We start from the raw sequence: 12,818 nt of genomic DNA, 5'->3' as shown, positions 1-12,818 counted from the left end.
GGATTACTTGGAAGTCATGTCACCCCAACAAGGCTCCTTGAAAGTTGTGTCTCCCTGCCTGGGTCTAGTAGAGCTTTCGATCATGTAGAGTGACTGAGCCCAAATGAAGAGTTGAGTGCACGTCCTAGCCCACTAGTTCTTAGGCTCGAGTTGCATTCTTGTTTTGTGTCTTGGAAATGACATGCGTTTCGTACTCTATGTCTTGTACATGGTGTTTCATTGCATTTAATTCTCCATTGATAAAGATCATCGAATCATCAGCAAAATGTAGAGTGAGAAAGATGGATTTATTTGCATATAGGGTGATACGTTATGGGATAGCACTCAAACCGTATTATCTATCAAACAAGTGAATACTTCCCATGGCAAAGACAAATAAGCGTGGGAAAACCATGGAAGCGTCTTGTATTGCCCATGGGGACTAATTTATCATGTCCCAAATCCCGAAAGGTCTTGTGATGCCCATGGAAGCGTACCGAGAACAACAGGAGTGCGAAATTGAACTTTGAAGAAAAGTCTCACACTCTTAAATGAACATTCCTAAAATACCCATTACTCATTAAAATAACATTTTTTCTACTAGGGTGGTTTTGGAAAAACAGTAATCTTACAGAGCCCAAGGTTTCCGCGTGCAACCTGCACTCATTTGCATGTTACTATAAAATTAAAACTTGCTTGGGAAGATAATGATTGTAATTAACCTTTCTTCTTTGGATCCCTTTCTCTCGCCAAACACCAAATATATCCTTGTTGGCGAAAAGGGATTTGTCCTGTGTTGTTGATACCTGAGGAAAGAAAGATAAAACTAGACGGAAAAAAAAAAAGAAAAAAAAAAAGAGAGAGAAGAGAAGATTATATATTATGGATGATTGCAGGCCTTTAGGTTTCTTGATTGGATTGCCCTTTGCTCTTATTGCTTTGGTTTTGTCTCTCATCGGAGCTGTTGTTTGGGTTATCGGGTGAGTCTTCCCTTCCATTCCCATCTGCGTTGTTAATTTTTTATTTTTTTTATGAATATACTCTGCATTTCTTGTGTGCTTCATGTCAATGTTTCTTTGACATATAAATAAACCAGTTAAGAACACGCAAATTCTTCTTAATTTCCTCAACCCGAACAGAAAAAAGGAATTTGCTTTCATTTCTTTTTCCTTTTAATTAGTTCGTGCTTCTTGCATTATATTTTCCTTGCTACTGATTCAGACATGTTCCTTTTCCCCGGTTCTTTAGAACTGGATCTTATGCCAAGTTAATAAATCTCATAATCTATTGACGATTTGTTTTTCTGTTTATTAAATAGATTTGATGAAATTATTGCTAATTGAGACAATGAATGATTTGATGATGACAGTTCTGTGCTGAGTTGCATCTGCCCTTGTTGCATTTGTTGTGCTGGACTCGCAAATCTTGCAGTGAGCCTGGTGAAGTTGCCTGTGAATGTCATTCGATGGTTTATTGATCTGATTCCTTGTTGATTGATTTCAACAATAGCCCAGCAAGCTCGGGAGATTCAATCACTTAATTCTTTCTTTCTTTTTTGTAGGGTCCTGCCTGTGAGTGCAGGCCAGGAGTTTTAATCGAATAATTGATAGTAGTTATGGTTAGGAGAGCTTGCAGTGATTGATTTTTTCTATTTGTATGATTAATGTGCAGATTTTAGCTGCGTGCAGTCTGACGGTGTTGTTGGAAAATCCTTGTACTCGAAGTTAATTTCCTGGTGATTTTGTGCTATATTTGCATTAATATTCTTCACCACAGAAATCGTGTAAAGCTCATCATCATCTGGTAAAATCTTATATTCCATTCCCTTCCATTTTATTCTGCCTTCATTTATGGGGCTGGCATGCTTGTACAATTAGCTAGCTAAGGTCAATGCATTCTGGTAATAATTGATTAATAAATTATTCGATTCAGTTAATTCAGTTAATTAATAAATTATTCGATTCATTTATGGGACTGGCATGATTGTAGTTAAAAAATAATTAGTATAGATTGTTAGCTTATCAAAGACATGTTAAATAATTGATATCACGTTGTAATTAGCACTTATTTCATCGTATGAATAAGTAGAAAATAATAATTTTCTAGTGCTATTGAAAATGTTATATGACTTAATTTTTTATTTGAACATAGATCTTGTAATCTCCAATCAACTAGGTATTGTTACCATCATTGCACTCTTTTATCTTTTAAAAGTTTTAAGCCTATTCTCCTCGATGAATTATACACAAGCTCTCTCGACAAACATTTGGTTAGCGGATCTGCAATAATTTTCTTTGACTTTACAAAGTCAGAAATAATTCTATTTAAGATCAAGTGTTTGATGGTATTATGTACATGACATATATATCTAGACTTACCATTATACATACTAGTTTATGTCATTCTAATTGCTAAATGACTATTGCAATGGATATAAATAGTTGACAGTGGTTTTATCCAACATGGAATATCCTCTAAGAAATTCCAAATCAATCTGGCTTTTTTTACAACTTTATCAAGAGTAATAAATTCCGATTCTATCATGGATTTAGTGATACATATTTGTCTAAAGAATTTCCATGAAATAGCTGATCTACTAAGTGTGAAGACATATCCACTTGTGGATATCAAATTCTTAATGTCAGATAATTATACCCTTCTAGTACTACTAAAATGGTATAATTATATAGTTTTAGATCATGTCTTAACCTTTTTAGGATCATGTATTTCTATCTTTGCAAGACACCCCTACACTTTAAGGTATTTGTAGGAAGATCTTCTACCTTTTCACAATTCATATTGTTTTATCTAATTTTTTATGCGATACTTCGTTAAGCATATGATTGACAGTTAAAATTGCCTCCCTCCACAAGTTCTAATGTGCTCCTGAACTTATCAATATGATCCTCATCATTTCTTTTAATAATTGGTTCTTATGTTCTACAATGTCATTTTATTATGGTGAATAAAAAACAGTAGTTTAAAGGATAATACTATATTGGAAACAAGATTCACCAAATAATCCTTTGTATTCTCCACCTTTATTCTTGTAATGTTTAAACATTTCAAGAGTTTCATCCTTACTCCTATGCAAATAGATGTAATAATACCTTATTCAATTATCTATAAAAGTAATATGATATTTTTTTCCATCTCTAGTTTATACAAACTTTAAGTCATTTCTTTTCTTAGGCTATTTTGCAAATATAATATTGTGTGAATAATACTTTCACTAAGTAAATTCCCAAAAAATATTAAAGGGGTCACAAACAGTCCTACTTAAAACTCAATCTTCTTAGATAGAATTTACTAGATTGTATTTATTCACTGCATTAACTTTTTGTATATGTAAACAATAACATATATGTAAATAATATTGTCTACATGAACAAATCTGATCAGATAACTTTAATGTAATTCTTATATTTAAAAATTTGCCGCTTATGAACCTTTCTACAATGACAACTTCAACCTTGAGTTTTTTGTTAAAAGCTTTTTAAAGTGTTCCTGCACTCTTAATTGAACTATACATATCATATTGTGTGTTGTTTAATATATTCAAAATGTATTTTTTCAACGCACAAAATCACTATGATTCCATATGTCCAAAACTACCATAATATTGAAATTAAATTCATTATTCGACAACTTCAATATTTTTCCTACAAGAACTTAACCAAGTTCAATGTGGGCACATAAATCAACATTTTATGTTATCACCATTTAAAGTTCAATCCACTAAATTTTTCAAGTTTCTCACTATGCACTATATAAAATGATGGTAAAATCTTCACCACCGAAATAGTACTTATTGAAGCAATATTAGTTGGAAAAATCAATTCTCGAGTTAAAAACATGATATAAATTATAAAAACAATAGCCAATGAAATTTATAAATAAATATTTTGGTTCCACAAAAAGCAAGTAAAATAATATAAAACTTGAAATAAATCAACTCGATAAACAAAAATATTTAAATTATATAAGATAAAAATAAATATTTTTTTATATTTTAGTTCAAATTAAACATGCATTATGTCAAAACATTATGTATGCATTATATCAAAACATTAACTTTAAACAAGAAAAACAAAATGCATAATTATACCAATAATTTTGCAAGGAACATGTATAAACTAAATAAAGATATAAACATGGTTTATAAAAGTTTAGTTCATAAAATATATATGATGCAATAACGCAAAAAGATTCAGATAAATTGTATGAATTATAATTTTAGAAGATAAATTATAACTTTAAAATAAAGATATATAACAAACTTTTAAAATAAAATAAAATAAAACATAAAGCTATAAGCAAACCCAATGGTTATAAATTAAAACATATAGTATTGAAATAAATCTATATGATTAATATTATTTTTTCCCACGTGATAGACTAAACAAACTCTAATATATAAAAATAAAGCCTTAAAATTGTAGAATCAAAGTTTATAAATATATTAGATTAGTGTACAAAAATGTGTAGTTTATCACAAAAAAATTAAAGTTCAAATTTTTTTAGCATGGATTGATAGTTTATCATTACAAAGAGACGTTAAATAAAAAAAATGTATGAGGAAAAACTAGTGTTTATATATGTTTAAATTTATAAAAGAATTTTGAAATAATATACAATATGTGATAAAAAAAAAACTTGTTAAGAAAATCAATATTATGAATAAAAAAACAGATAAAAACAATAACTATTTTACATTTTAATTAATAGATTATTCCCAACAACAACGTAATTCATTAAATTTGTGTTGTTGTAAGCAATATAATGCTGTGCTATTTTTTTTTCACTTCTATAAAATTGTTTTTTTTTATATTTGTTACATAAAAAAAAAAACTCAAATAGGAGTTTTCCATTTCGTGATTTCTCTCACCATTCACAGAAACCAAGTCTATTGTCGGCACCCTTATAAAAATCGAAGATTCCGAGTCATAAAGTGAGGTTTAACATGTTTTTTTTTTAATTTAAATTTTTGTTACATTTTAAATTAGCTTTTTTTAGTTTTTTTTTAAGTCATTTTAATATTAAAAATAAATTTTAAAAAATAAAAAATAATTATTTTAATATATTTTAAAAAAAAAATTCACTTTAAAAAAATAACCTCTACCCGCCGTCAAAGCACCCCTGAATTCACAACCTGTTACGAGTCTTTATTTATTTATTAGAAATGTTTTTCATTACTATTATTTTATAATTTGGGGAGGGGCTGAGGCCATGTGGTCTTCCCACGGACCGCCTTCCTGCCATGAGACAACCCACATGATTGCAGGCCTTCTAATTTGAGTAGGTAGCCCACGATAATGTTTTCTGATCAATATAAGTTTTACTTGCATCCCTTGCGAAGATTTTACAACTTTAATTGAGATTGTGGGGTAAAAAAAACCCAATCACTTAAGTTTTTGTTTAGCTGCTAGTTTTTATAATTATAATTCGAAAGAGTAGATTTAAAAAAATATATATATTATAATTTTTGTAATCAAGATGTTTTTAAAATAATTCAATAAAATCCATGCAAAACTATGTTATATGTTAATTAGTTAAATACTCTCAAATATATAGTTGGGACAGAACAAGGGTTATACCACACCGCCCTAAAAAAACAAACAAAACCAATATTTATACAGCATAGATTAATAAATAATGAATTTTTTCTATGTTACTATATAATTAGTAAATTTTTCAACTCACTCGAACTAAATAAATAAATTAAAACTAATACCAAAGGATTGCGAATGAATATATTTTCAAAGATATAAATTAAATTATTTTATTTTTTTCTATAATTCAAATTAATGTTTTTTTGGTGATTTTAAACTGTTTTGATGTGTTGATATAAAAAATTATTTTGATGCATTTCATAGTAAAAAACACTTTGAAAAACAACTGGTACCACATTTTCAAACACTCCACGGTATGTTACATGCATGAAACACTTGAAAATATTTTGAATAGAAACAATAATAAAAAATTTTAATCATCCAATTTTGATTCATGCTTAATTATCTATATCTATGAATTTTCCGCAGCAATTTTATGGTTATTATAAGAAGTTATATTTATATTATGACTATTAAATATTTTTATTTATTACCTAAAATATCTAAAAAAAACTGGGTTTTTAGATTGAGCTTCATTGTTCTAATGAAGTTCCTTATTCATCTTTTTTCTTCTCTTTTTAAAACTTTTTTTTTTTTTTGTTCAATTCAATCCCTATACGAGAGAAAGAGTGACTCACTGAAAAATAATAGCAGATTGAGAAAAAAAAAATTGGTTATTGCGATTCTAGCAACTAATGGTAAAGTTTGGTATCAAAAAATTTCATTAACAAGAGATGTTTGATAGTGGTTGTTTTTTGTCATCATCTTACCAGAAAACATAAATCAAAATTTGAAAATATTTATGGTTTTAGGTTTAATTTCTCAATTTTTAACTGCTTTTTTTGCTAGTTTAAGGGCACGAGTGAGTTTATTTAGATTTGTTGGGTATTCAGATACTTTCAAGTGAGAAATCGATGGAAAAACTTATTGATTGGTAAAAAAAAAAATCAAAATCCTTTTGTTGTCCAGTTTCTAGCCACTTTGGCGGCTAGAAAATGGGCTACCGAACGATGCATTGTCTTCCTCCATGGATGATGTATTGGTTGCTTTAAGTTTTTCTAGAAAAAAGAGCCTGTTTGAAAAGGTGTCTGTATTTTTAAAAATTTTAATTTTTTAATTTTTGTTAAAAATTAAATTTTTTATATGTTTTGGATGCGCTGATCTCAAAAATAATTTTTAAAAAATAAAAAAATATTATTTTTTTAATTAAAAAAAAAATTACGGCAAAGCTAGACTGAATGTCTGACTTGCTATTGAGGGAACTCGACCACGAGTTGGGCCTGACATTTTTTGTCTTTTTTTTTTTTTTGCCTTGTTTTTCATTAAGAAATAATATGCTTATTTACTTCTTCTTTAGTTTAACATATTCTTAAATAATATGATAAATTTTTATTTGAAATTTAATATTTTCTTTAATTATTATGTATTTGATGTGAAAATAATAATACTAATAATAAATTATTCATGAAAAATTTTCTTTGTTCTTAAAATTTTTAAATATATTTTGAACATGATTTTATCACATTTATAATTCTTTTTAGCTTTCAATCACACAAAAATTATCAACATATTATTTTAATAATTTTTTAATTTACTTGAATAATCATAACAAAAATTTAACAAAAACAATGATTTCAGTTTGTGTTTAAAAACTTTGTGTTTGCTAACATAAACAAGAGATGTGTTAATAAGAAAATTTAATTTAATTTGAGAAATTTATGTTTTGTGCTTATTTAAAATGATTTATATATTTTACAAAAAAAACTAGTCTTCTATAATTAAATAAGAAAATTTTAAAAGTTATACGAGATCAAATATCTTAATATGCATCATTATTTTAGCTTCTTGACTCAATATTTGATTTAGATCAACAAATTTGTTATAATTTATTAACACAATTAATTCTAGATTTATTTTATTTAATACACATATTAGCCTTTTTCTTTTGCAATGAAAATTTATCTCGATGGAAAAACAAATCTCAAAACAACTATATTTTCAAGTTTAATAATAATGTCAAAGAATGTTTTGGAACCTGAAAATTTTGTTTTAACATAAAAACAAATTTAGTTCTCCACAATAAAGTCAGACCCAAGGATATTGGGTCTGATTGGGCTGCCAGATCCAAGAAGATTGAGTTTGGATGGGCCATCAAACTCAATTGTCTTGCCCGTTAGATCAAGGATATTGGATCTAGCTGGGCAACCCTTCTCAATGTTATTGGGTCTGGTTGAACTGTCAAACTCAATTGTCTTGCTTGCCGGACCCAGTAGCATTTGGGTTTGGGTATGACGATTCAATACACAGCGAGAGGCTCTTAAATTTAATGTTCTATACTTTTAATATTTATTTTACATTTAAAAAAACATTATTATAAACCTGCTGTATTTTTGCCAAAGACACCTCTGCCACCCCGGCCCACCGCCAGTGGTCATATGATTGAAGTAGAAAAGCAATAGCTTTTTAAAAGCGTTAAGGTTAAACCTTTGTTGGTTGTAGTTATCCATGGGAAATAAAATCAATTCAGTGATGATAACTAGAAAAGTCTCACTAGGCAAAAACTATACTGTAATTTATTTTGATCGTTTTCTATATCTCCCAATTTATTCTCTATATAAGAATTTTTTTCTACACACCGAAAGCTAGTCTACTTGCAAGTAATTGAATAGAAAATCATGAATCATTAACGCGAATAAGGTAAGGTGACCTCTTGATGTCTATAATCAAATATTATCGAAACTCGAATATTTGAAATCTATTTGTTTTTATGTTTTAAATTATTTTTTAAAAAAAATTAATTTAATTTTTTATTTTTTTATTTTAAATTAAATTTATTTTTAGTATTTTTATATCATTTTAATATACTGATATAAAAAAAATAAATTTTAAAAAATAAAAAAATATTAAATAGGATCTCCAACCCTGGTTAGTATGTGTTCCAACAGAAGTGTTTTGAGTTGACCGCGTATGTATGTACGTATTAACATATCAAAGAAGGGTCCACGTATAACCCAATCCATAGACGCATGCATCTCTTTGTCAAAGAAAAGGTTCGAAGTTCAAAGCTTCTCCCTTCCCATCTATGAAAACCCAGAAACTATTGTAAAAAAAAAAAAATTCGATCATCTTGACGAGCTGGTCTTATACAGTGTGAGATTGAAAGTTTTGTTGAAGGTGTTTTAGGTCGATTTAAGAAGAAATTGAGGACTAATTAAATATAATAATTGAGAGGATAGTAGCACCAAACATCAATCGATCGATGATGATACGTTCTAGAAAATTCAAAGAGTATGCTGTGCTGTATAAATTAATTAATCAAGGGAAGAAAGTAATTTACATATCCAAAGTTTTATTAAGAGTAATTGACCAAAGAATAAAAGCCATGAATTCGCATCAAATAATGCTCGAGTTTCATGGTAATCAATTCATACAAGCACACGTTCAAAAATAAGACGGGTCCAAATTTTTTCCTCTCAAAATTCCACTTCAAAGAAATAATAACTAATAAACAATCTTAACAGCTAGCTAGCTCGACCTTGAAACTTCTCTCTTGTATTTTTTTGCCCATTGTCTCTAATCGACTTATTCTCCCATAAGCTTATGCAAGAAATAGTGACAAGAGTGGAACTGATCGTGTTGACTGCTTGTATCGTTCATGCATTTGGAAGGGGAAGAAGCCATCAAGGCTTTGAATGAGTCTTGTGTGATGTTAACTGATATATATTGTCACTAACCCTAGCTAGCTAGCTAGCTACTCTGTGGACAAGAAGCTAGGAAGGCCCGAGCAAGCAACAGCTTCAGAGGAGAATGAACAGAGGGTCTAAGCACCAAATCACCATGACGTGGGTGTGGGGAAAGGTGTGCCCTTCCAAACGCACAAATTCATTGATTTAACAACGCATGAAATAGAGTTTTTGAAAGGCATCCATTCGAGAATTAGTTCTAGCTTAAGAGACACAATTATTTTAGTGTATCTGTTCTGAGAGGCTTAATTATGCCCGGATTATGTGTAAACGGTGCCCTAAGTACATGCACTTAGTTTGCATGATATGACCCCTGACAAAAATATTATAAAGTTGCCGGATGGATGTGGTAGGAAGGGAAAAAACGACCAAAAATCATATGCTATGTGGGCATCTTTGTGTAATGGGGACAAAAGTGAACAGAAATATTTGTATTGTACTAATTAATGTTTTCTCGTATATAACTACGATCGATGAAGTTAGTGGTTCTCGCTAACTGCATTTCAGTTGTACTTATCTCGCTGATGCTGTCCAAGGCTCATATTTATTAAATCTAGTTTAGAATTCATTCAGATTAATCTAAAAAAATTTAAAAATATATTTTATATAAAAAAAATTAAAAAAACTTTATGTGAATATAAACTATACATATTATAAATAATAAATTATTTTATACTAATTTATTTTTTAAGTTAAAGTATTTAAACAAAATTTTTTTTTTATCTTACAATAAAAAAACATAATTTTTTCTTATGAGAATATAAAGTGTATATATATATATTAAAATGCTTTAAATTTCACATTGAAAAAATAAAATATTTTTCTAATATTTATATAATGAACTTTGAAATGGATTAGTAATCAACTAAAAAATATGAAAAAAATGGGTCTCTAACTAAGATAAAAAAACACATTTGAAAAAAAAATAAATCTCTACCGGGTTTTGCCGGGTCACCCAGGTTCCGGGTTGACCCGGCAGGTCGACCAGTTTTCTCCTAGCCAATTGCATACCCAGGTTTTCAATAAAACAGACTCGGCCACAGCCCTGGGTCACTCGGGTTCCAGGTTGACTTGTCGACCCGGGCCGGGTCTGATAACTATGCAAAGGCTAAGGATAGTCTTCCTTGTCTATTTCAGTCATGCTTGACATGATGTCTTTTAAAATATTTTTTACTTGAAAATATATTAAAATAATAATTTATTTTATAATAATTTATTTTTAATATTAATGCATCAAAATAATTTAATAACACAATTTCATCTTTGACAGTTCATGCATTCTAATTCCTTGACCAAATTAGTTTCGCTTTCTGGGGCAAAATACTTATTCGAATCTATGACATTGAGTGCTTTAGTAAGGAGTGTCCCTTTGAAAACGGTCTAAATTAATAGCCACATGCAATATAAAAATACAACATATCATGAATAAACAATTAAGTCTTGATTTTTCTACAAATTTAATAATTATTACTTATATGACCCTATCTGTATATTAAAAACTGAATCTAACACTTGGGTGGCGTTTGTTTTCTAGAAAGTGGTTTCTGGAAAACCACTTTCCAAACTTTCATGTGTTTGTTTGTCATTAGAAAAGTTAGTCAACGGAAAACACTTTCCAATCAAAGAAAAATTTGACTTGGTTTTCAGGAAAGTGTTTTCCTTTTATTTTGAGCGGAAAACACTTTTCGGAAGTTGTGAAAAATTTAGAAATGTCATATTATTTGCCGATTATATCAAATTTGGTCCTCAAACTTTTGATTGCTATATATATATATATATATTTGAATATTTATTTTTCAATTTCATCCATTAGAATTTAATTTTTATATTAACTTTGGTCCTCATTTTTATTTTGCTTTTCTTTTATCATTTTTTAATTCAATTTTTTTATCTATCAAATTTGATCCTCATTCTTCTGATTGGTACTTATTTTATTTGAAATAATTTATGAAATGTTAATTATTATTATTTTAATTTCTTCATCTTTCAATTTTTTTTATTTTTTATTTGATCTCTATTATTTTGATTATTATTTATTTTATTTGAGATAATTTATGAAATTATGTTTTTTTTCAATTTCATTCTCATTCAACCTTAATTTATAAGATTTGTTCCTCATTATTTTAATAAACTTGAAAAAAATAAAATATTAATAAATTATTTTTCAGCTCATTTTTCATGACATAACCAAACACTGGAAAGTATTTTCCAACTTATTTTCTATTACATTACTAAACATTAGAAAATATTTTCCCAAAATTCACTTTTTCAAAATTCATTTTATAAAAAAAATACTTTCCATCATACCATCAATAACTTGATATGAATTGTGAACTTGATATGAATTGTGATGGATAGATTTGGTGAAAGGACAGATTTGGAAAAGCATGTAGATGATGTCCTCATTCTCTTTCATTATCCTTTAATTTAACTTTTTATGTTTCTAATAGCTTGATTAGGATTTTACTGTTTTTTATGACGCCGCAAAGCGTAAGGGAGTAAAAAAATAATAATTTGTTAATCAGTTTAAAATCCTTATTCAAATATAAATGAAGATGATATAACGCCTTAGCAAATGTATCATATTACAAAGAAATTAAGCCCTGGGGGATTTTTTATTTTTTTTTGCACTGTTTATTTTCTCATAAATTACTATTAAATTTGATCATCAAATTTTTTTTAACAATTGAGCTATTTTGAGCTCTATTTAGCACTGAAATGCTTATTTTTTTAGAAGAAATGGTTGGATTGAGAGATAGGAGATTAAAGTAAAAAGAGCAGGTAAAATAGGTGGTGGTTTTAAGTTTGATTTAAAAATTTTATTTTAATTCACCCTCTTTTTTAGCTACTATGTTATTGGTTCTTTCAGTTGTCAGAAATTCAATTTTAGTATCAAATTTCATCTCCTTTATTTTTCAGTTTCTATTTTGTGAGAGGAGATGTAGATAAGAAAGTTGTCATTGATAACAATTTCGGCCATAAAAATAGTCATATTAATATCAATGTGCTCCATTTTATATGAAACAAATTCCAAGTAACTCCCAGCAACATATTGATCCATAGTTTGTTTTAGGGATTTTACTTTTGTATTAAATTTTGCAATGTAACAATTCATTAAGTCATTTTGTATGTAAACATGTCCTAAGATGTTATATTTTGGGCATATTTTAGAATGTTAAAAATTATTATGAATGGTATAACTTTAATTAGTTTAAAACTCGGATGATTTAAATTATGTTTTGCCATAAGTTTGCTTTAAATTTTAGATAGAATATGCCATGACCTATGCTTAAATAATATATAATATTAGTAATAATATTAATAAAAATATCCTTTGATAAGTGTCTATAATGGATGTTTTTGAATTGAACCATAAATTACGAGTGCTAAAAAATTTAATTGTATGATGATATTGAGAATGTGGGAGTTCTAGAAGATGGGATGCTAAATTGGTGAAAGCACTGGATGATGGGAAATGTTGAGA

At 28.2% G+C, this 12,818-nt stretch overlaps 1 protein-coding gene across 2 annotated transcripts; it reads left to right on the top strand.

Moving 5' to 3' along the window:
• The first annotated feature begins 618 nt into the window (after positions 1-618).
• LOC18095529 (signaling peptide TAXIMIN 2) lies at positions 619-1,815 on the top strand. Of its 2 annotated transcripts, XR_002976941.2 has the most exons (3): positions 619-959; positions 1,349-1,550; positions 1,651-1,815. XR_002976941.2 is itself a non-coding variant. In XM_006370136.3 (2 exons), exons 1-2 carry the CDS (start codon positions 862-864, stop codon positions 1,470-1,472), a joined length of 222 nt encoding a protein of 73 aa, XP_006370198.1. In that variant the 5' UTR covers positions 620-861; the 3' UTR covers positions 1,473-1,815. The 2 variants fall into 2 exon arrangements, 1 of the variants encoding a protein (XP_006370198.1); XM_006370136.3 differs by having other exon boundaries at positions 620-959; positions 1,349-1,815.
• The last annotated feature ends 11,003 nt before the right edge of the window (positions 1,816-12,818 follow it).

This window comes from Populus trichocarpa, chromosome 1, assembly GCF_000002775.5.
Source record: "Populus trichocarpa isolate Nisqually-1 chromosome 1, P.trichocarpa_v4.1, whole genome shotgun sequence".
NCBI classification, from domain to species: domain Eukaryota; kingdom Viridiplantae; phylum Streptophyta; class Magnoliopsida; order Malpighiales; family Salicaceae; genus Populus; species Populus trichocarpa.
This window is presented reverse-complemented; position numbering and strand designations above follow the sequence as displayed.

Coding starts and splice junctions, on each gene's coding strand:
- LOC18095529 (XM_006370136.3), top strand. CDS start 862: ATGGATGATTGCAGGCCTTTAGGTTTCTTGATTGGATTGCCCTTTGCT. Junction 960..1,348: donor GCTGTTGTTTGGGTTATCGG/GTGAGTCTTCCC, acceptor TGATGATGACAG/TTCTGTGCTGAGTTGCATCT.